The 25,304-nt window shown below is 42.8% G+C and overlaps 1 protein-coding gene across 3 annotated transcripts; it reads right to left on the bottom strand.

The window, feature by feature from the left end:
• Nucleotides 1-1,141: 1,141 nt before the first annotated feature.
• Nucleotides 1,142-24,608, bottom strand: slc7a1a (solute carrier family 7 member 1a). 3 transcript variants are annotated; one of them, XM_036523498.1, is made up of 12 exons: nucleotides 24,367-24,528; nucleotides 13,776-14,195; nucleotides 11,988-12,146; nucleotides 11,382-11,550; nucleotides 10,876-11,009; nucleotides 8,989-9,211; nucleotides 7,099-7,235; nucleotides 5,825-5,927; nucleotides 5,200-5,405; nucleotides 4,893-5,044; nucleotides 3,244-3,352; nucleotides 1,142-3,143 (listed from the first exon to the last, which is right to left on the bottom strand). In XM_036523498.1, exons 2-12 carry the CDS (start codon nucleotides 14,143-14,145, stop codon nucleotides 2,953-2,955), a joined length of 1,953 nt encoding a protein of 650 aa, XP_036379391.1. In that variant the 5' UTR covers nucleotides 14,146-14,195; nucleotides 24,367-24,528; the 3' UTR covers nucleotides 1,142-2,952. The 3 variants fall into 3 exon arrangements, with proteins under 3 accessions (XP_036379391.1, XP_036379390.1, XP_036379388.1); XM_036523497.1 differs by lacking the exons at nucleotides 7,099-7,235; nucleotides 24,367-24,528 and adding exons at nucleotides 7,646-7,785; nucleotides 24,578-24,608 and having other exon boundaries at nucleotides 1,144-3,143; XM_036523495.1 differs by lacking the exon at nucleotides 7,099-7,235 and adding an exon at nucleotides 7,646-7,785 and having other exon boundaries at nucleotides 1,144-3,143.
• Nucleotides 24,609-25,304: the final 696 nt, after the last annotated feature.

Genomic DNA, 25,304 nt, shown 5'->3' with positions numbered 1-25,304 from the left:
AAGGAGTAACTTACTTTGAGCAGCTATGAGATAAATGGTTGGACCAACGAAAATATCACAAACTCCGTTGTCTGCTTAAAGTGCTGCTATTAAAATTATTTTCTAAGAATAACAAAAACGGTGAAGATGAACCTGTAATTAACAGTATATCGTATTAATTACTTTACAGCGCATGTATATACATGGAACCCTAATTTAAATTGTACACGCACCAAGACTTAGAAATATGACATTCGTAATGGTCCAGGAAAACTCAAATCAATACAGTACATACGCAAAGACACTTTCTATAAACAGAGATAGGCTACTTAATGAATTCTTCAGAAAAATATAAAAAGCAGAAGTCAAGGGTAGGTCCAGGTATAATTTCCTTTGGTAGGTGAGAAAATCTGATTATTTTCCATCGAAGACTTGAGTACTTAAAAAGTATAAGTCAACCAGTGAAAGTGAATGGGGTACTTGAGTCCACAAATCACATTTCCATTTCCAATCCACTTTGTAAACTGTCCGTTAAAAAAAAAAAAAACTTTGATAGGTGTGCGCATTTCAGGAGCAGCAAAAGAACGGCTCACATTTCTTCTCAGACACAAGACTGAGTGTGATATGTAAATTCAAGGCACGGGTGAAAGTGAAAATTCCGCGACCAGTGGACTGAGTAAAACCTGACGGAACACGCGAGATGTCGCTTACTGTACGTTGCACGGATGCACGTGTCACGCGCAACATTTTCAACACTAGTGCAAAATGATGAAGGTTGAAACCTTCATAAACCTCGTGCATCTAAAGTTAACGTACGAAATGCGGCTACTCTCTCTCTCTAAAAAAAAAAAAACACAATATATTCTTTCGGAAAAAAAAACGTAACATACGGAACACTACCAAGTACCAAGTCAGGAGTCAGCAAACGGTTACCTACATTTTTAATGCTTCACATGGACCAGTCACCAGCGCACACGCTCTTCAGACATGTAACAAATACACACACAACTGCTTTTTGAAATAAAAAGCACATTTGCAATTTACAAATAATTTATCGCAAGAAAAATATAAACAATATTTTATGTACATAAAATGTATTGTGCATACTGCAATGTAATTTATACACAATGAATTAATGATTTCACTCCTTAAAAATTCACTTTTTTAAGTTTACTAAACCTTTTCGCTTCCAATATAATGCTTGATTTATGTAACACATGATACCACTGGCATGGCATAAGTCCTGAACATTTAAGAAAAGGAAACGTTTTGACTAGGATCCAAACTTGCTTGAATCTGAACTGAGAAAGAACAATTTCATGATGAACTGGGCACTATAGTGAGAAAGACATGGTGCAACTGTAACTTTCACATGACAAACATTGTTCGGTAAGAATTCATAATGTTTCTCAAGTGTTCAACTGACTAAATTATTCAGATTGGGTATGCAACTATGAACCAGCAGCCAGGTCTGACTGACAGTGTCCTCGGTCCTTTAGGGGAAATTACATTTCCGAGAAACAGCTATCAGTCTTTCTATGAGCAGGTTTATTCCACATTTCAGAGAAGTCTGTGGTACAAGCTCACAGTGGTCAAAGATGGTACGTATCTAAGGAGCAAAGACAATACATGAAAGAGTTACACAAATATACCAAAAGAAGTAACTGACTTCCAAATACACAACAAAGAAACATCTAAATCAAGAAGATGAATATCACAATGTGTGTGGTTTTACTGAGAGACAGAATCCAGCACTGTTCTCAGTACGTGGTTCATGGCAAACATATTTCAGAGACTGTAGGCTCTCCCCACCCTTGGCAGTACCACCAGCTGGTGCTAAGCAATCCATACATGGGAGTCTGTCATACAAAGACACATAACAAGGGTTTTTGGGTTGTTCTTTGTCATTGTTCAAGTTGTGATGGAAAGCTGCCCCAATTCAGACCCCAAAGAATCTCACACTTCTGTTAAAAAATACTGTGCTTATATATACAAGGCACAGAGGCTGAAAATACTAAAAAGTGGGGGCAGTGATGGGTGGCAATATTATTTAGAGTCCATGAATATGCTGGCTAGGACCATAAAGCTACCACTTCTGGTAAACACAGGACTTACTGCAGTGGCTGAGGCTACCTTGTGCTAAACAGGAAAATGGTTGCTGACCAAGAACCAGTTATAATCATAGGCCCATCTCTTCACCATGCTTTTAAATGTCTTGCTTTCTTGCAGGTCCTGAACTGGATATCATACAGACAGTGAGTTTTTCATTTTTTTTTACCCCACTCCATTTTATTCGCTCCTCTTCTTTATTGCTGCCATAAATGCAGCCATAAAATGAATTCTCTAGGGGTGCTTTTAAATCACAGCGAGTCACGCGACTCCTCCAGCATTTATGGACCGTTGGCAGAACAGCCCATCACCCCACCAGTCCCCAAAGAGGGGTACATAACACCACTGAACAGCCAGACAACTGGGCTTCCAAATGAAACCAAATATCACACAGTTGAGTGACAAGGACAGCCATTAAATGACACATATAGGCCAATGCAAAAGCTGAAAATTTCTGTTCAAAGATGCTGTAGTCCTTATGACACATTAACAAGTCACAAACGGCACATATTGCTACTGTAAAATGCCCCACTGCACCCCTTCCAAAACAGAGTCTAGTGTTTTAACTTTTGGTTTCTTGTACACTGAAAATAAAATACAAATACCCACACCAACAAGAGATGTAGGGTACTGCAGCATACAGGCAGTAGCCTCCAGCTGCAGGAAAAAGGCCCCTACCCCACTTCCTCATTCGAGTGAGGGACTGTCATGGGATGGACAAGATGGGGTTTGCCTGGATTCCCTTTCATTCGCAAGTGACATTATTCTACAATTAAAAAAAAGTTTGCCTATGATGCAAGCGTCACAGCTAAGTTGAAACTAAGTGCGGACGGCAGGGGGTGCCACAGCAACCCCCTCGATTCCTTAGAGATCTCCATCATCCTCGCCTGTGGTGTCAAGCCTGTTGCAAAGAAAGGCCTCTTTCTCGGGCGCCAGGGGATGTCCGTTCAACGTGCAGGCTGGCTTGTACCCGTCGAGGTCTGCTTCGGTGCTGGATCGTGCCAGGGCGGCCTCGGTGCTGTGCCAGATCCCGTAGCCGAAGTAGATGACAAAGCCTGAGGAGGCAAGCAAGATGGCACAATAAACCTCACGGCAAAACGTGTGTGAAACTCCCCCATTTGTGTCCCGTGATGATGACAGAGCCGTGAGGCGTACCTAGGGCCATCCAGATTGCAAATCGAATCCAGGTGCCCCTGTCCAGCTGCATCATCAGGTAGACGTTGACGAACATGCTGACCACAGGGAGGAAGGGCAGCAGAGGGACCTGCAGTGGGGGGGGGGGGGGGGGTAGTGGAGGAATATTAACCCTTTCTCATCAGCGCAATCCTGCTCACTCTCTCTTACAGAAGTACAAGTTGTGTCGTTGGTTTAGAACTGCCTATCTCCACCAGGAAAAAGGACCCTCCTGCATTCACCAGATAAAACAATACAGTGTGCTACTATGTAGTACATTGATTTGATATTCAAATAGGCTATGGTTTACAAGATCAACTATTCAAATTATCTAAACCAGTTTTTTCCTCCCATACACTGTTTGCAATTTCCGTTCTTTTAGTGTAAAATGATTACTTACCTCAAAGGATCTCAATGTATGCACACTTCCAGAAAGGAAAATTAATGATATCAATTATTTGCCCAATTCTTAGGCTCTCTTTTATGAATATTGATAAAAAAATACAAATCTCTCCCTCCTTTGTTCATTAACAAGCTGATACAAGCAAATGAGTGATCTCATAGTTGTAAGTTTGAATAATCAAATATTCACAGGAAAGAAGAGTAGACAAAGAGCAAAGCTGCTATTCTGTTGTGAATGAACTACAAAGGAAAATGAAAGGACCCAACAGCCCCCTGCTTCGTGTCTCTCCCTACAGTAAAAACCCTGGTAACAATTTCTATCAGTACATCATATTCAGCAGAAAGCTGGTAGGAAGCATGGTTCCTCCAACAATAATAAAATATGCAATGCATCTATCAGAAAGCAACCTTGTTAAGCCCAGGATGCTAAGGTACACCAATGGACAAAAGTATTCTTTAATATGGAGTTGGTCCCCCTTTTGTAACTATAACAGCTTCCACTCTTCTTGGAAGGCTTTCCACAAGATTTTGGAGTGTTTCTGTGGGAATTTGTGCCATTTCATTCTGTAGAGCATTCATGAGGTCAGGCACTGATGTGGGACGAGAAGGCCTGGCTCACAATCTCCGTTCCAGTTCATCCCAAAGGCGCTCGATGGGGTTGAGGTCAGGGCTCTGCGCGGGCCAGTCAAGTTCTTCCACACCGAGCTCATCAAACCATGTCTTTATAGTCCTTGCTTTGTGCACTGGGGCACAGTCATGTTGGAATAGAAAAGGGCCTTCCCCAAACTGTTGCCACAAAGTTGGAAGCATAACATTGTCCAAAATGTCTTGGTATGCTGAAGCATTAAGATTGCCCTTCACTGGAGATAAGGGGCCTAGCCCAAACCCTGAAAAACAGGTGTGGCCAAATACTTTTGTCCATATAGTATATCTGCAGGGCCAAATGAGAGGTTTTACACTCGGGGTGTGGCTGAGCAGCACTAAACCAATCAGACAAGCTGGCCTAACTGCACAAGATGAGACCAATAAGAACAACAATGAGCCTGGAGGAGTGGTTAGGGAGAATTCTCTTGGCTCTGGGGTCATGGGTTCAAATTCCAAGGATACGCAGCTACGGCTCAGAACGCCTGCTTCTTTTTGTGCAACATCTTTTGACTACGTGTTATATGACTCAGTGAGAAGGAAGAGGAGCATGCAGAGGAGCAGGAGGAGGAGAAGGAGCAGCAGACCTTGAAGGACAGCTTTGTTTTGCTTTCAGGTTGCCTCCAGATGATGAGGGTGAGGCCCAGGCAAACCATGACCAAGACGCTCAGCAGTGCCACGCTCCAGGGCATTGCCCCGCCCTGAACCGCCAACAAGCTGAACACGAGTATCAGGAGTCCTGGGAAAGGACGGAGAGGAATCGAAAGAAGGGGAAACAAACAAACAAAAAAAAAAAAAAAAGCATGACAAGTGGGAACATAAATATTGTGTATGTGTATGTGCGTGTGTGTGTTTGTTTGTGTGTGTGTGTGTTGCACGTTCCTGCGGCCGTACCCAGCATGCTGGCGCAGATGTTGACGGTGAAGCCCGACAAGTTGGAGGGCTCCGTGTTCTCCGGGAAGAGCAGGTTCTTTGTGCTGAAGCGCTCCTCCACTCCCGGCAGCATGCCCATGCTCTGCGTCCCTATCGACTCGGTCAGCTCCATCTCGTCCTGCGTACTGCCCATCTGGTACGCCTGACTCAGCTGCTCCGGCTGGTACCTGAGGGACAGGGGGGACGATGGCACCATACGGATTCACAGCACAGACCAGTGGTGGTAATTGTGACAAACGCACGGTACCAGAGCGATTGCGGCCAGGTACAAATTGATCCATATACATTTCTGGATACAATCCATACATAGTTCACCTAGTGTACAGTGTATTACACTAATTGCTCATCCAGAGGGACTTACATGGCACACATTATACATATGCATATAGCTGGACTGAAGATTTATTTAACATGAAGTACCTTGCTCAAGGTGTAGCCAGAATGCAAATTTAAAACTTTCTGGGGACAAGTCCATTCCCCTTTGCACTACGCCACATAGCTGCTTTAACTAACAGTTGTGCAGACCTGTGTATGTCACTCAGGTCGAACACGCACAGTACTGTATGCACAGTGCAGTGAGGCCTACCTGAGAACCAGGACACAGGCAGCCACCAAGGTGTAGGCCAACAGTGTACCGATGGACATGAGGTCAACCAGGTCCTTGAGGTCGAACAGGAAGGCCATGATCGCTGTTGGGAAATAAACGTGAGAATCCCACCCACGGTGACTTCAGGACACAACCTAAATGGCAGCTTATTTATTCCTCTAAAAGATGGGTGCAACATTTTTCCACTGAAAAATAATACTGTAACGAATTTGTTTTCCCCATGCACAGCCACTGATAACATGTTTCGTATGCAGAACAGCCTTCTGAAGCTGCTAAAGATTCTGCACCTTATTTGAAGCTACAGTTGATGCAGAACAATATAATCAGGAACAAGAAGCATTAAACTGAAATCAAATCAGCGTAATGAGATGACTCAATCTGAAGAAATTAGATGATGAACCAAAGTCCAGAATAGTCAATGCAATTGCATAAACTGAGGGTAGCAGGCTTGATTGAACCAATTACACAAGGCCTAGTGCACTTGGGTAAAGACAGCCTGTCTCAATGCATAAATGTTGGACAATGAATGAGGAGAAATCCTTGACCTCTGCTGAGCCTAGACACAATTTACACACCAGACAGTACAGTAAACAACTCTTTGTGACATGAAGTGACCCACTCTAACCCAAAACAAAACGAAGAAACAAAAAACAATATGAAACAAAACAAAAAACAAAAAGGACGTGACACGCATTCTGGCCTCTGATTCGCTTTAACCATATGGCTTTGGCTATACAGACATAGTCACTTGGTTGACCTAATTCAGTTTTTTTCCAAGAAGTGGGTGATTTTCAGCATATATACGAACCAAACCTTAAAGAAACTTCACAAGTCCACAACAAACATTTAACAATCTTCCTTGATAAATAAATATGTGACTAAAAGTCTCATATCCATCCTTGATCTATATCTGCACAAACAGGTCCCTTCAGGAGAAGGGGTAAAATTTCTCTGAACTGCACTTAATCCATGTCATGAGTATTATCAGGACCAAATGTTGTAGGTTTTGTTGAGAGAAAGTGAATTGTACGACCTCACTGATTACTGTTGTCACCAGGAGGATCCGCATGGCAGTCCCAAAGATGCTTAGTAACATGTAACAGGACAAGACCAGTGCAGCTTTCCTTTGGTGGAGTCACACTGAACAAAGCCCCCCCTCTGCTGTGCCACTATCCCCCCCACACGGCTGCGGTTTCGCGTTGGCCGAAGCGATGCCGCTCACCGCTGCGCTCAGCACACATGCCCGAGCTTACCGGACATGACCCCCGCTGCCAGGGTGGAGACGATGGGCGTCTTCCTCTCGCTCACACGCGCCAGAAACGAGAAGAGCAGACCGTCTCTGGCCATGGCAAAGATAATGCGGGGGAGGGGGAACATGGAGCCCAGGAGACTACGGGGGAGGGGGGGGGTGGAGGGACGAGGGGGGTACATATTTACAACAAACAAAAACAAAAAAACAAAAGCAAAACAAAAAAACAAAAATCAGAAAAGAAAAAAAAAATTCGAGACCGTCGTGGGACGGTCAGAGACATGCTTTCAGCCGCGGTTTCCGAGTGTACCTTTTCTCCTCAGCCAGACAAAAGCACGACGGACAAAATTAGAATTTGCACTTTACGCTTCTGTCTGGCTTTGAAATCTCCGCTAAGTTATGTGCCGACAGCAATAATCGGCCTGCTGACACATCAGCCTTGACCAGGTACACCTGGGGCGGGTGCGTGCTGAGAGCATGTGCAAGAGTGCATCCTGGCAGGAACCCAAACGGAAAGCCAACCTGTTAGCGCTATGAAGTCCCAGTCTCACCTGCCACAACGCCCGATGTTAATGTAGCGATTATGGGGGTTTTGGTTCTCGGGCTGATTTCGGCCATAAATTTGAAGAGTAAGCCATCCTCTGCCATGGCCCAGATGACCCTGGGCATTGGGAACATGGCCCCAAGCAAGCTAACGGGGGGGGGGAGAGAGAGAATAAGCCATGCCATGCAAGTCAATGAACAGGGGCGAGTGGTGTCAAAAACACAACAGATACAAACTAACGCAGACACGGAATCCACACACAGGACATTATCGGCAGCATTCAATTCAATCAGTCGGGCAGAGACCCAAGTACCTGAAACCCCGGCAGGGCTAGTTAGCTCTGGTGCTGGATGAATGCAAACTGTTAATGATCTCAGAGCCACAGAGGGAAACTAAATTGGTTCAGTCAAAATAGTCATTGCACCTCCATTCAGTTATGCACCTCCCAGCCAGAGTCGAGTAGCCCTGAGCTAAAACATACAGACCCTTGTTCAAGTAAAGTCCAAAAGAACACTCAATAAACCACTGAAACAGCAGAGATGCAGGATAGAAACACAGATCGAACTAAACCACCTTCACCCAAACAAGACTGTGTCAGCACATTAGAAGTGAAATTTTACCAAAATGTTGCCATTCATATTTTTAGCTCACCCATGGAAAAGGTAACCATGTACTGTTTGTTTGTAGGAGTTTTATATTTGGCTCGTGGGGAAATTTGTGCATGCAAATTTTCAATATTCACTTTCCTATATAAGACTGATCAAGCACTAATTAGAAAAAGAACAATATACTTGTTTCCAAAACCAGATTTTGCCAGTTGATTCAGAGAGAAAACAAGAAATGAGAGAAGCCATCAAAAGAGAATTAAGGATTGTTATTACTGAGAATGATTTTCTCCACAACATTGCAGATAATCAGTGTCCATAGTGAGGTCAGAGTTGATCAGAAAAGGGATGAAGCTTGTTATCCCAGTGTTTATATTACTAAGGACTATAATCTGGAAGTGGTAAATAGAAAGGAGTTAAGGCTTCATGCAGATTGTTTCCATTAGTGCTAGAAATGGAGAAGAGATGTTACATAATTTCATTCAATCTGAAACAGAAGGACACACAAAATGGACATTGTGATTTCTGAGCTGTTTTTTCCCACTCAGGACCCAGAATCAATCTTGCACAAGGGTACCGCCGGCTTTTCAGTCCAGTATGGCCTGCCAACTTTCCGCAAATATATTTAGCAAGGGGTCTCAAATGTACTACCACATACACATTCCGTGAGATACATGCACATACACGCACACACCTGTGTGAGAACAGCATGCGCTACTGAGCCAGCCAGCAGGGGGCAGCTTACCTGGTGGACAGGGCGCACAGAGACCCCACTGCCACGGCGTAGGTGGCCCCTTCCCAGCCCACATGCTTGAAAGCCACGGGCAGAGGGCTGTTTTTGTCCAGCATGTAGTAGGGCATCATCATCGTAAGTGCGGCCGACACCCCGAAATAAGCCACAAAGCAGATGAGGAGGGAGGACACGATCCCGATGGGAATGGCTTTCTGGGGGTTCTTCACCTCTTCACCTGGCCCAGAACAGTTCAGAGGGGTTAAAGGTCATGGATCCAATCAAAAAGGGGTTCTGGTAAATGCAGGATATGCAGGGAGAGCAGTTCATGCTTATAATTCCACAGAATTGTGTACAGTATACACAATCGTGAAAATCTCTGCAATGCCACTCTTCTGTGACAGTATTCAGTGCTGACTGAAAAAGGCAGAAAGACCTTGACCTTACTATGTATGTTTTAAAACTGTGGTGGAAAATGGCAGCTCAAAACATGAAGTTTACAATTAATGACATTCCCACTGCAAGCCTAGGAACAAATAGCTAAGACTGCACAATGCTCCTAAGTCTCCTCCAATTTGCTGAGATCTTCACATGCTCCTAACCTAGCTCCTAACCTTGTCGTGCAGACTTTTGAAACGTCTGAAACTAGACTGAGATTTTATTTCCCCCTTGGTGACCATTGCTAAATTTCACTTGAGAACACTGTAAGCTTGGAAAAATATGACATGTTCCTAACATTTTACATCTCTAAAAACTATTTTGCAATATGTTTGTAGTATTTTTAGATAAAGAGCTATGTTCCCCGCTCACGCAACCCAAGGGATCAAAACATTCCAAATGTTTCACTTAGAACAAGGCAACTTGCTTTGTACGCATTTTAAAACAAACTTCCATTTCCTGTGTACGAAATGTTCCTTTCACAGTTGAACCCACAAGATCTAAAGACACCACTTGATGGGAAGAGCATTGCTTGAAATTTCCATGTTGAACTATGAGCATCACACTGGTGTTTTTAGATGCTTCAGCATTAGTTCTAACTTGCATGTTGTCCATACTCCCATCTTATTTGGCAGACAGACAGCAGAGACAATGACAACAGTATCACTACTACAGTCAATACTGGTGTCCTCATGCCAAACTTCTCTAATCGATAAAATGTGGTAGACGAAAAAGCCTGGAATTGCAGTCAGCAAACGGGGACCGAACTGGCACCAGCCACTGGAACCTGACCTTGGTCTGTGCAGCTGAGGTTGGAAGGTGAGGGGTAATGTGTTCCAGCCAGCTGGACAAGGAACAACCTCAGCACCCTGGAACAGACATTGCCTCTCCCTCTGTCTCTCTCTCCCATTGATGTACTGGCCACTGAAGTCTGGGGGTGGGGTTTGTAAGGGGGGGGTTTATCCTCTGCCTGGCCTCCGCATGGCTATACATAGAGCAGTGGGGGGAGAGGCGTGCCCAAATAAACCAAGGCACATGCTGACAGTTGGGGAGGGCCCAGAGCCACGGGCCAATCACATGGATGGGAATGGGGGGAGTGACCCAGATGAGACAGGAGAAAAAAATTATCTATGAAAGTGTGGAATAAACTAATAATAAACAGGCACTAGATTTCGTGCCAAGCCCTTGACCCAAAGTAAACAGGACAGCAAAGAAGGTCACACACCAACACTCCATGAACTATGAAAAAGCAAAACATCACCTGATAATTGCGTCCTTTTTCATTACTTGTGATTACCTCATTGTTTTGTCCTTAGTATAAGCGCCAAATAGAAGCAAACAAACAGAACAGGTAGCTTGTTGTGAGCAGGGCCTTGGGTCTCGGCCTGCTCTCGGTGGCAGACGTGAACAGGAAACGGGACAAGGAGCATGGGTATGTCTGGGCCCCCCTCCTCTCTTGCTCACCTGTGGTAGCTATGCAGTCAAAGCCCACAAAGGCGTAGAAACAGGTGGCCGCGCCCGACAGGACCCCCGTGAAGCCAAAGGGCATGAACCCACCCATGCCGAGGCTCTCCTCTGATGGCAATGGTGCAGACTCACTGACAGACAGACAGACAGACAGACAGAGTGATTAGCCATCTGGGGCTAAACACTAGTCATCTTAAACAGGCAACTTTATTTTCTAGCATTTTTTTAAACACACACATATCCTTTAAGGGAATGTATGGCTATTCTCTGAAAATGGACCCCAGGCAAAAGGCTAAGATAGATTAATGAGGCACACAACAAGTTGGTGGCCCTTAGTAAAATGCTGTAAATGTTGGCTGAGATTAAGCAAGCACATTCTCAGAGTTTTACTGTCACATGAAAATACCTTTGATGACTTTTATTTGGGCTCATGGACAAATAAATAAGTCAATTAAAAGTGGAGTGTAAATTTTTCAGTGTGGCAGAATCACAAAGCCACTCACTTCAAAGAGGAGTTGGTGATGTTGAGGACCTCGGCAGGCACCAGATTCCAGTTCTTGAGCGTGCCCTTGACCAGGCCCGAAACCACCATGAACAGCAGCACCAGCACATTGATGCAGGTGAATACCTTGTTTACCATGGCTGACTCCTTCACCCCGAAGGCCAGCAAGCCTGCAGCAGAAGGAACACAGGCAGACCGTGTCAAACACAGCCACAGTGCCTAGAAAAAGCTGGCGAGTACATTTTCCCTCAGGGCCTAATTGAAGTAAACACGGAAAGCCATAAGAAGTATCATTCATCATTACCATACTTGGTTGGCCTTTACCACCAAACTTCAGTTTTTCATGCTTGCGCTCATTAGTAAGCATAGATATAACTGGATATAAGACATAACTTGAAAAACAAGAGACTAACAAGAGACCAACAAAGTAATTAACAAAGATGTTCACTTACTGATTCATTTCATCCTGCAGAAAAATACCCACATCAGATTTCTCCAATTCTGTGTCCCTCACGTTTAGCTGTAATTCATTTTGTTGTAACACAGACTCATGCTGGCTGGCACATGCCATTCATGTATAATGCTGCTGACCACGGTTGCGCTTTACCTGTGAGCGTAATGATGATGAGTACAGCAAACATGTCCGGATACTCGGCCAAGATCCCCGGCGCCCTCATGGACATGTGCTGACGGCAAAATATTTCAATGTGCTTCCCGATCAACTCGTCAAACGTGGCACTCCAAGCTCGGGCCACGCTAGACGTCCCTGTGAGACAAATAAAGAACATCAGGTAAATCAATCAGAAACTGCCCTTTATTCTTTCTTTTTTTACTGAATCTAAGTTCTGTTTCACTGAAATCTAGCGGTGAAGTTATCATTTTTATCTGAATGACAGCTACTGCCAGGACATCCTGTCAGTTGGGGTTACCTGCTGTAAGGAAAAACAAGGCGCAGTTCCGATCTTCGCAGAAAAGACTTCTTTATTTACAGGAACGGCAGTATCAGAAATACGTGAAGACGCACTCTGGGTTCAGCGGAGTCAATCTGACCCCGAGCACTTAGTGAAAGCATTCTTTATACTGATACAGAGCTTTGATCAGTATAGACAATAATCAAATAACTATCAATAAGGGTGGGAATACATGTGGTGAAATACCGGGGGTTTGGTAATGAGATTATGTCGTCTTTGATCAGGATAGACAATAGAGTACTGGTGGTGAAATACCGGAGGTCTGATAATTAGATTGTCTTCCCGGGCAAGAACACTTCTCAATCAACCATCGCTGGTTCCTATAGAAGTGTCAATTGTCGCAGCAGCTAGCTGCCGCCAAAGTGATAGTTGAAGCCTATGAGCAGGACTGTGGTTACAATATGGCCATCTTAGACAAATGAATACAGGTATTAGCATACCTTAAGTGAGAGGATCTGTGCTATCTTATGCTGCACTGAGTGAGCTGGTTTAGGGATCTAGACCAAAATCTTACACTGCTCATCCTTTAATAATAGTTGAAGCCTATGAGCAGGACTGTGGTTACAATATGGCCATCTTAGACAAATGAATACAGGTATTAGCATACCTTAAGTGAGAGGATCTGTGCTATCTTATGCTGCACTGAGTGAGCTGGTTTAGGGATCTAGACCAAAATCTTACACTGCTCATCCTTTAATAAACTTGGGTATGGGGAATGAATATATACTTTGTGCCCTGTCACAATTTCTCACCCTTTTAAGTAACATCAGTCAAATCTTCCACAGTATGAAATGCTTAAATGGCAATTGTCCAGATGAACTGAAATTTCCAGATGAATACCAAAATATCATTTGGCAGCTGTATTTCTGTGATGGAGACTCTTTATTCCTGGTCTCCAGTAGAATTTTATCCATGTTGTTACAAACCCATGCTGTTAAGGGTCAGAAACATATGGCATTATTATTATCACTATACATTTATACAATCATACATGCAAGGTAAAACTGTTTATATTATTACACATGCCAATGCAACAAGAGATATGCACCCTTTAATTCTGTACACAAGTTACTGAGGACAATATTAAGCATTGTCCATAAAGCCTCTTCACAGAAAATCCTTCATGTTTATTTTGCTGACAAAAACTGCACAGATGAAAAAAAAATTGCCATTCCAGAAATCTCTACAGACCATAATTTAAACATAGTCATATTAACATGTAAACGTTGACACATGACACGAGTACATTTTTATAATAAACATTACACATTTTCACCAGGAAGTCTCAGCTAAGTCCACCTCCCTCGCCCTGCCCCATTAGGAAGAACAGCTTTGTGCACTGTCCAATGGAAACAGAGCAAGCTGAGCCACCCCTACAGTTTAAGAAGCCCGCCTTGCCGCATGACACCATGTGAGTTGCTCACCTATGATGTAAGACAGGATGAGGTTCCACCCCGTGATGAAAGCCCACAGCTCGCCCACCGTCACGTAGCTGTACAGGTACGCCGAGCCCGTCTTCGGGACCCTCGCCCCGAACTCCGCGTAGCAGAGCCCAGCCAGAACAGATGCCAGCGCGGCGATGAAGAAGGAGAGGACGATGGCGGGCCCGGCGTTGTCGCGTGCCACGGCTCCCGCCAGCACGTACACGCCGGCACCCAGCGTGCTGCCCACTCCCAGGGCGATCAGGTCGAAGGTGTTGAGGCATCGTGCCAGACGCGACTCCTCTGCGTTGCAGTCCACCACCTTCACCCGCAGAAGCTGCTTCCCGAACCGCACCAGCTTCTCCAGAACCATTGCCCAACTCTCGCAGAGGTCACAGGTCAGAGGTCACAACACAAAAAAGCCTGGGTACAGGCAGAAAAGCATCAGAGAACATCAGAACGTGTCAGTGATCCTACATGTAAAGCACACAAGCCCATACTATTTAATGTTTTTAAAGACGAGCTCAGGAACATCTGATTCACATTTGAATTCATTGTCATGTTTAACTCAGTCATTTCTAAGTCTCTTACACACTGGAGTCTGCATAAACAATACAATCTACAACCCTGCAATGTTGTAGGTGGCCAGCTTGACGAAAGGGGCAGAGTGTTCTTAACTGCAATGAAAACACCGCATGATAAAGAACATTTCTATTAAAACAAGCCTGTTTGTGCACAGCTTTGCAGAGCGGAAACAGGGCAGTGAGATTCTGGCTGTCGGTTCTGTTGTTGTGGAATACGGCCCTTAAATGTAACACTGTTTTTCATCAGAATTGGGTAAGACACACGGAAATCCACAATGTGTGACTATTGGCAAAACCTGGGAGGTGTGTCAAGGATAATCCATCTTACTACAAGCCACATTTTTGACCACAGTTTGACCGATGTGGCAAAGAAGAAATACTGCAGGGAAAGATTGCAGAAAATGCTTCAGCAGAGGAATCCGCACAAGTGGCGTGATTGTCGAACGCAGTTCCCGTTTCCCACTGGTTTTCTTATTCTTCAGTTGTGCTTTATATCCAGCAGGATGTTCACTGCACATGCGCCAATGCTGACCACAAGAGAGACGGACACACAAGACGAGTGGGAATATCGTCCGTGTTAAAGATGCATTCCGTGACCTAGTTCCTCTTGGCCCCTTTCCAAAACATGACATCCCAGAGCGCCAATCAAAGGGTCTAAGGAACCCCATTTCCTGTCACACCATGCCTCCATGGAAAGTTACACAGACGGGGGTGGGGTAATGACCTTTTTTCCAGGTCGTGTGCATGCCTGCCTCCTATATCAGATAAAGTGAAAGGCTAGGGCACTGACCACAAGTACACTGCACCACCAGTACAGTGAGTCATGGAGCTGGCTGCGCTTGGATTACAAGCAAATATTTAGGTCCATGGTGCACCTCTGCAGCAAATGGCTTCTGTGCCATATGCAGTCTGTTTTGCAGCCTTGATGAAATGAAAGTCCTCTTACAAATTCAAATCCTTCTATTAATCCTCAGAAGTGGAAGTTCATTAAAATGAGCTTAAGACTCCATAAGGACTGAAATAATACTACACTGAAAACATTAAGGGCAAATTATGCATGTCTTACTAATGAGTACTAACAAGGAGGTCAACTACAATAGTGTCTTTTTCCGTGCACTATAATTTAAACTCACCAGTAATGCCAGTAATGCCAAGCTGAGGACTCTCAACAAATATGCCCATGCATTCCTGGGACTTTGCTCAGCAGCATGGCAAATTAAAACTGTAACTGGCCAATTAAGAATGAGGAAAAGCTCTTGCACGTGCAAATGGAATCATATCACAGAAGTTATGCAATGGCAATCTGATATAGCATGCTTGGGAAGAAAAAAGAATTATACTCCATGAACAATGTAAATGAGTCACTGTATTTGAACCCTACTTCTAGAAATGTCAAGTGTACAAAATATTCCATGCGTTCACTGTTACGATAACTTATTTTTTAAAATGAATATACAATTACAGCGCTCGTAAAGCTGACGCCTAGACTACAGTTCTCAAAAATGTTGAACCGGTGAAGTAAGAAGCTAAGAAGCTGTTAACCCTTCTGCAGTTCACAGCAGCGAGGTACAGACGAAGGAATACTCACAAAAGGACACCACAGCTTCACCTGTTGGGAGAGAGAACCTATCACTAAACTGTATTCTTCAGACACCCCTGTAAGTACAGCCCATTTAGAACTCTGGCCTACAAATAGAAAGCTGAGGCATCACATGGCCCTGCTATTCCAGGCAGCTGCAACCGGCGCTGCCCGCTCAACGCTATCGCTGTCACTCTCCACAGGCTTTCATCATTACTGCCATCAACCCCACCCCCAAACACACCTTCCAGGAGCCTGGCAGAAAAAAAAAAAACACAATGAGACTTCTGCTGAATAACTAATCCTTCCACGTCTGTTCCCAACAGCTATTTCAGTACACGCTGCACCTGGATCCAGGCTGGAGGCACGCTGCGCTTCACCGTCCCTGTTCGCCTGCATTCATACGATGACACACCATTAATCAAATATGCCCAAAAGGCGTACGGTGCAATGGTGATGATAATTACAATAAAACATCTTCACAGCCTCTCAGGGAGAGGTTTTTTTTTTAATGTGGAGTTCCTCCTTTATTTTGGGCAAAACATTCTGGGACTCTACAATAAACATTCAAATCATGAGACATAACTACTTAAACACTTCCACCGGAAAAATTTGTCAAGTCACGGCCTGATTTCTGCTTCGGTTGGCGGCCTTTCAGCAATCGCAGCGTTCCCCGTGCGCTACGTGTTACTCGGCCCTTCTGTTCAGTTCCAGAGAACTGTTGGCAGTAAAACATGTATGAAGACAATCCTTTCAAAATGGTACAGACACTGGCAACAAGAGACCTAACTGAGAGAAGACCACAGGCACAGGACGCCACGTTAAAAGATACGATATAACAATATTCTGCCAATACACAGACTGGCCAGCCAGGGATCAACCCACCGTCAAAAAGATGACATTTTAATAAAATATGGCAGTACCTGCTGTCAAAATGAAGGCTTTTTATCAAGAGGGCAGAGAATATTAAATGTTAAATGTCATTTGGTGGTGAGGCTACAGTCACATTATAAGTACATTGCTTGGGTTTTGTCCAAGAGCTGGTTGTAAGGTCTGCAAAGTGGAAGAGGACATGCTAATGGCTTCCTCTCAGTCAGGCATGTCGAGGAGCTCCTTTCGGAGAACAGCCCATGATTGTGCAAGATACTGAGCACATACCGACATTAGACATTCCTTGCTCCGGGGCACATGGGGTGAGGCCGATATGGCTGCAGGATCCTGGCCTGGCACATCGGATTGGGTTGGGGAAAGGGGGGGGGGGCGGTTGTTGGCCTGCACACTCCAGCTCCTGCCATCTCCCTAGCTAAATTAAGCAGGTGGGCAGAGAGGGGGCACAGCCCTCCTGTCTTCCAATAGCGTGACAGGATGAACAATCCCAACGCTGGCAAAGCAGTGGCATGGCATGCAGACATGACCCTTGGACGTGACCCTTGGAATGACAACATTAAAGTTTTTATGCTTTTATCCACAAAAATATTATTCATTTTTTAAATTGGGAAGCAGTGATGGGGCAATACGCAGCAGCATGGCTTGGTGGTTTAATGCAAAGGACACATACTCAGGGAGGTGTGTCCTGTTTGAATCCTGAGATCAGTAATTCAGGAGGGTGCTCAACTTGAGCTGCTCCAATAAATGTTTCAGCTGTACGAATGAGAAAATAGAGCTGTGCTTAAGATCATACCCTATTTGTTAAATTCATAATCACCTCTGAAACATGAAACTTTTTTCCAGGTCTCATCAAAATAATGAGAGTGGAAATGATGACTTAATAGCGGTCAGGTTCCTGGTCCATCTTTGGTCACATTCTTGAAATGGAGTGAGAGAACTTGGCTTGCTGGGAAAGGTCAAAAATATTCTCTCCGGCCAAAAAGAAAATGGAGAATCAGCTTGGTGAGATTTTATCCAATATCATCCGTACCCGCAGCAGGGGATACTGGTATCCTTGTACACGCACCCCTTTTATTCTGAGGATGGGCAGAAGTTATTTATTGTCTGGTACAGGCACAAAGGACGGGCTGACACAGGCTTGTGGTTTCCAGTTAGGTTTTGAGATCTGAACACTTTAGGTTCCATGGATGTATTTAACAAAATTCTTGCAGTAACAGTCTTGTCTTCAGATGGCTTCAGAGTCTTGAGAGCGCACGGACAGCAGCATATAACAGCATACAGTCCCCACTAGACTCAAAAAATGTACAGCCACATTATAAAAATAAGCAGGATCAACCAAAGACAGACAAGCATTTTATTAACAAGAAAATTCCAGGTTCAGAGCCCTTGCCCATCCCTATTTTCCTGATATGCAGTATTCAGACATATGTCACACCGATAAAGAACACGGCCATAATAAAGTATTGATGCAGAGAGTAGTCTTTCTGCAGAAGTCAACGGCATTTGAACACGATTTGGGTGACAACACGGCTTGTTGTCTCCACACCCACTCGTTTTCACTTGGGGCGAGTGTAAACACAAACTGTCAGTCCTGTCCAAGCTGCCTTATCAGGCAACAACAGTCTCTTCCACTGACTTCCACAACAGGAATGATGCAGTTATTTCAGGTGTCATCACCGCAGGGCAACATTAAAACTTCCACAGCATTCCAGAATTTACCAGTGTTCCATGAATATTACCCATTCCCTCACATTTATGCGTGCAATTTAGAGATTTGGTTAATAATATTTCAGCTTGGCACAGCACTTGCCATTTCATGATTTATGAGTTTAATCAATGTAATATTGTTTAAAAGAACAGGTGATGTGTGGGGTGATGAACAAGGAATGTCTCACGAGTTTTTACTTGATTCAAAGGTTCTGTGGTATGTAATCCACCTAAAAGAGAACCCAGTTTAATCGTTATTTCACAGTGACGGTAACTATAATGTAGTCAACCAGAACACTTGGTGGGAATGTCATGTTAGTTAAATGTCAGTCATGCCAATTAAAAAAACCTAAAGGCCATCTTTATACACATATATCCAATATTTTCTAAGTGAGGGTCACATCTACCTAAAATGGTGTCATTTCAAACGACTATCTTGAAAATTCACAGTCAGTTGACCAACACATCCTATTTAGATGTACTAGATAATCAGTTGTTCTCTCATTTCACTACATTTTCCACATTCTGTGCGTGGTAAGGTACACCATATGGACAAAAGTATTTTACCTGTTTTTCAGGGTTTGGGCTAGGCCCCTTATCTCCAGTGAATCTTAATGCTTCAGCATTAAGACATTTTGGACAATGTTATGCTTCCAACTTTGTGGCAACAGTTTGGGGAAGGCACGTTTCTATTCCAACATGACTGTGCCCCAGTGCACAAAGCAAGGACTATAAAGACATGGTTTGATGAGTTCGGTGTGGAAGAACTTGGCTGGCCCGCACAGAGTCCTGACCTCAACCCCATCGAGCGCCTTTGGGATGAACTGGAACAGAGATTGTGAGCCGGGCCTTCTCGTCCAACATCAGTGCCTGACCTCATAAATGCTCTACAGAATGAATGGGCACAAATTCCCACAGAAACACTCCAAAATCTTGTGGAAAGCCTTCCAAGAAGAGTGGAAGCTGTTATAGCTGCAAAAGGGGGACCAACTCCATATTAAAGTATACGTATTTGAATACAATGTCATTACAATGTAATGGTCAGGCGTCCGAATACTTTTGTCCATATAGTGTATTGTACTGTTTTGCCAACAGCAATTCTGTGGCAATGGCCATAATCACAAACATGCAGTTAGCATGACGCTGGGCCTAAATGTCTTAACTGTTAAAAAAGTTGAGGTTTTTGGAAGTTTTACGTTGAGATTATAAGTTTAATGTTATGTTTGTTTTATTCGATTACTTCAGTGAGTTGTGGTAATGGTAGAAGAAACTCTGAATCTACTTTTTTGCAATGTTAAATGTTACGTTCTATGACCAGTGCACAACGCTGATAATGCTGCTGAAACCGCATGTTAGCTGGGACATCAAAGTAACCTATAAACTGAAGGCAAGTGGTCATGGAGTAAATCATACATATGAAAATGTCTCTGCAAGCATATGACAGGGTAAAATGTGCAACTTAACACAGCAGCATATGTCTATCCAAAGGAATGAGAGTAACTTTTCTTCTTGAGTACTTTCCTGTTGGCAAAGTTTATTTAGGCAAACTGTGTCCCACAGGAGTCATGATGTCTTCCTGGACCTCACCCCAACCCTCTTAAATAAGGCTCATTAAATCTATAATTTTAAATGGAAGTAATAAAAAACATTTAGGCTAGATACTCCAAATGTAGTTTAGAACTCTGGAGGTGTTTAAAATACAAGCCCAAAGTAGACCATGTCAAATTTAGCATGATTCAGTCCTAGACCTGTGTTAATCAGAGTCGGAGTCAATTACATTTCAATTCAGTCAGTCTGGGCAAAGAATTGAAATTCACTGAATGAATTGAAATTTGCTCATCATGTTTTATGTAGATTTTTCAGTTACTGAATTGAATTTCGATTAATCTCCTTAACTGAGCAAACGGAACTGACCTCAACTCTGGTGCTCATTGGAGTTTGCGAAGAACTTCATTAGGATTAAGGAGAAAAAGACAAAAAAGCCAAAGGTGTATGAGGAGTGTATGTGTATGTGGAGTATGGGTCACTCATAACAAATATGTTTGGATGGTGGCCTTCTACTTTTGCATCTCTCATTCATTGCTTGTCCTGGTTGTGAGTGAGATGTTTTCAGATTGGGGTCTGGCTGTTTATGGCTCTATGTGGTTGTGTTGTTCTCTCCCTTCCTCTAGCTGAAACCAAAGATGAACACAGGTGGTGGAAATAATGTAAACATATTTTGACAGTTTGCATGTGTAACATTTCCTCTTACCAACAAATTTGTGGCCGTAAGGGCCTCTTAGTTCTGCAGTCTCTGAATTTCAAAATACAGAACTAGAGTTTTATTTTCATTCACTCTGATGCACAGCACAGACTTCCTTTTCTTACATCAAAGGGTAATTCATCAGCTCAGACAATTCTGGCAAAAATAATGCATCCGATAGTTCCAAAAGCATTTGTCACAATATGGATTCAAGCATGAGAATGAAATCTTTTGTGTCTTATACATCTGGAGGGAGAATTATCCCACTCTTACATTACCTGCTAAACTGACTACAGCATTGCAATGGTAGTCTGATAACCTTTCTTTGGTAATTCCCAGGATCCCAATAAAGAACAAGTTTGTTAAGAGGAGACAGAGGCTAAACCACAAGGCTGCAGTTCAACAGAAAAAACACACAACCAACTGAATCATCAAACAAATCAATACTAATAATTCTTGATCAAGACCGTGAATAAGTCTTCAGGATTTTATTGACTGTAACTATAAACTTTACTTCTTGGATGATCTAGTCTACAGCTGTGCTTGTTACTGCTACTGATAATAATAACAATTGATAGCAATTATTGTAATATGTGCACAGTAATCACACAATATGCTACATAATAATCTATATGGACATTCCATATTGTAATATGTGCAGGGAAAATGCATTTTCCATTTACCATTTAACAGTTCTCCTTCTGCATTTCCATTTCAGTGCAGTAAATCCACTTCAGTTACTGCAAGCTTCATTTTTTTTCAGATTCTTGGTTCAGGGCAGAACTTTAAGCAGGCCATTGACACGTGAGAGAGGGAAACATTTCAGCACAAACGACCACTGTGTATTCTGCCTGGACACATCACCAGTTAAGTAAAGAAATTTTACAACCATGGCATGAAACTAGTCCCATATGTCAACACAGCAGTATTGCACAACAGAGCGGATTTTACCACGAGCGAGGTCCAAACAGCAAGTCATTTGTTGCTGTCATTCTTTCCCCTTTAAGAGTTATGCCTCTCACACACCTAAACTACACCAAGTTTTTTTCTGCTACTCTCTTTCAAGTGGTGAAGAATCAAGAAACATATGATCACTTACCAGCCATCAAATAAGCCAATACAAAGCAATCCAGCTTCAACATATCAACATTGACAACAGGGTCTCGCATTTTTAAACAACCTGCTACAGAAGCAATTAGATAATAGTGTGGTAGTAACATATCACAAATATTAACACGTTAGGTACTCTGTAAGGCACAAGTGAGAAAACAACAATACTCGTTATACTCCTTGGTAATAGCAAAAATAGTTTTATTCTTCCTCAGGTGACCATGTCCGTTAACAGCTTGATTTCCCTTGTCACTGAGGAGAAAGCCACTCCACAGGAACCACAGCTTTGTTCCAAGAGCACAGCTCCTTCTGTAGTACTGCATAAAATGGAAACACCTTGAAATGCATGGAATCCATCAGACTCTGAGTATTTTAACAGGGTACTAACAAGCTATATCTTTGACAGCATGCTGAAAACTGGGGGCTAGAGCGAAAGACCCTGCTAAGAATATGACTGCTCTTTTACCAAAGTAGTAGTGTTGCACAATACAGCTTGGCCAATTGCATAATGTGAATAATGGCTGACAGAAAATCCACAGGTGTTTATAATCTTCATGGTGTTACGATACTGTGTGCTACATCATGCTGCTGTAAGACTGTATACATATACACACTCCTTTGCCAGAGGTGGTAAGGACACAGGACCTCAGGGTTGAGTTTAAATCTAGGTTTAGAGTTCAGATCTAAAATCACCCTGAATAAGGCTGTTGGATGAATTATGTACACTGCAAAAAATGTTCAAATAAAAACAAATAAAATCAATTAAATTAAAACAAATTAAATTAAAATTTGACACTAAGATACAACACATTTGTTCACATTCTCCAAAACATCACTGTAATTGTGACACTCTTGACACAATATTTTACTGTAGATCTTACAATACTAATAAATTACTCAATCAAACGTACATCATATTGTCTACATTAAGATCCTCACTACATCTTACATTCAGAGTGTTTTAAGAAAATTGTACAGCTCTACGAAATTGCTATATCAGAAATATAGTAGTATTTTCACTGCGTAATGTATTCATTGCACACATCATTGTACATAGCATTAGAGGACACTAACAATAAATGAATATATTTTACTCTGTAAAGTGCAGTGTTGAGTTTAGAATCGAATAGAAATACTGTTTCACGACCGTTATAGGTCAAAGAAACTGGCATAAGCAGTTTGAGGTACATGGACGCATATAGGGAGACACATGTAGGTGAGAGGGGATAACACAAACAATTTCATCCTGCCGAGAAAAACAACAATCCCACACCTGAACAAGATCCCCATAAGCAGAGCAACAATAACGAAAGGCTAATGCACGTTAATGCAAAAGGCTAATGCACGTTAACCAAGGCGTAGGCTCAGTGGATGCCCACGCCCAAGAACGGGTAATCGAAATGCACAAGCTGGAACTCAAATTTTACATATTTTAAATTAAGCTAACGCTATCCGCTAACTAGGGCTTCTTATGGGTGGGTTCACTACAGCTGTATCCAACCAAAGCTTGCAAGAAAATCTTCCCAGTCTGCAGGGCCATTTACAATTACAGTGTCTCACTAAAATTGCATTATTTTAAACACTGAAGTTTTCCTGCTTAATGACATATTTCCACACTGCAACACAATGTGCAGTACTGCACAGTAAAAACGCACACAGTGTAAAACTACTGATACCTACTACATACGCGACTGTTATTTCTAACAGCATTGTCAATATTTGTACAATAAGATACTTACTGTATAAAATAAGATACTAAAATCTGTATTTTACTGCATAATACACCCTTATCATGTACTGTACAGTAAACATTTATCAAGTATCCTGTACAAATATTTTACAAAGTTATATTATCCACCATTACGGTCATTCCATATAATGAGAGGACTCGGCAACGTTTGTAACAGTAGTGGCCACGTTTCTACACACACCACTAACGAGTTAAAATGTTTCCTTTTTGGCTACATTCGTCGTCATTGTGTGTCCTAAACAGCGGCGTGTAGCGCACATTACTGTACTTATAAGGAAAAGCCCACGGATCCCCCAATCAAACCACATCAAAGTGAACTCTGCCACAGCTTCATAAACGTCATTCTCTACGTTTGATATACAGTTGTAATGTTTTCTGTCGGTTATGAAAAGAGAAATGTTCAATCACTAAACTCATCTTTAGCTCACAATAAGACTTCGAGCCCCCGTAACTTTCACATCTGACGTTTGACTCCTGTGCTATATTGCATCAGCTCTAAAATGGTTCCGCTCAGGCTTGCCATGTGCCCGCGCTGTGCGCGATCATTTCAATGTCTTGTTCTGCATACAAGCGGTAGCAAAAGTGAAAATTGTGAAATACAATTTTTCATACATAACACACAATTAAGCAAAGGTAACAACGTCTGTACTAATACTTACCTGAAGAAAATAAGCAATTGTCTGCTAAGCGCAGCGATTTTGACAACGGAAGAAACATAGAAAACCTTGACTTACCTTGGACGAACTGTCTAGACGCATTAAACGTAGATTAAGGTTTACAGTTCACAGCGGTACAGAGCTCATACAGCGCAGGTACTTTCTGTCCGTTGAAATCCCCTTCAAGCCCAAGTTATATAGCTAGACTTTTTGGCAGGTAGTATGGACTACGTTGAGATGCAAGGTAGGAGCAGCGTCAAATTTCAGCTAAGCGTTTTTGGATACTTACTTGGACTCCTCCCGAGCAGTGTCATTCGTTGATTGTACAGGGGAAACACTAGCACACACCCACGGAACAACACCCTAAATATTCTCACAACCAGCGACGTTTCTAAATTGAAAAGATCCGGGGCTAAATCAAGTTTGCCTGGGGCTTGTCTTTTTTTCAAGGGAGATCGGCATCGGTAGGTGGTGGAGGTTGTATCTACCTTAATAACAAATAAATATCACACCTTCGGACGCTGCAAGTCAAGTTCCGCTCGGTTACACAGTCTGTCTGTTGTCTTGCTATAAACACCTCCCTTTTCAGGGCGAAAAAATAATATATAGCCCCGAATGATCGGACATAACGACGCCACTGCTCACAACTGTGCACGTTCTCTCACAGAACTGTGTAACTGCTTAAACTTTCATCGACTTCTGCAGGTCACAACTGTTTCTTTAGGTACAACTGAAGCAGTTAAGTTTGTTTATTCAAGTCTGAAGTTGAACTGTAATATGTATGGAGTATGTAAAAGTGGTGGTGGTGGTCGTGGTGGTGGTGGTGGGGGGGGTAAATGTAAATCAACTGCCACATGACTACATGTATTTGTTATTGCTGGACAGAGCATTGACATCTTACTGTCTGTTAAAAAGAAAAAAATGGAGGCCAAAAGGTAATGATTCCACTTATGGGATGGAAATAAATATTCCTATGACAGATTATGAATGGTTTCAGGTCATCTTTGTGTAAACAG

The sequence above is a fragment of the Megalops cyprinoides genome, chromosome 3, assembly GCF_013368585.1.
Source record: "Megalops cyprinoides isolate fMegCyp1 chromosome 3, fMegCyp1.pri, whole genome shotgun sequence".
NCBI lineage: Eukaryota > Metazoa > Chordata > Actinopteri > Elopiformes > Megalopidae > Megalops > Megalops cyprinoides.
The sequence above is the reverse complement of the archived record's forward strand: the minus strand, read 5'-3'. Positions and strand labels throughout refer to the sequence as shown.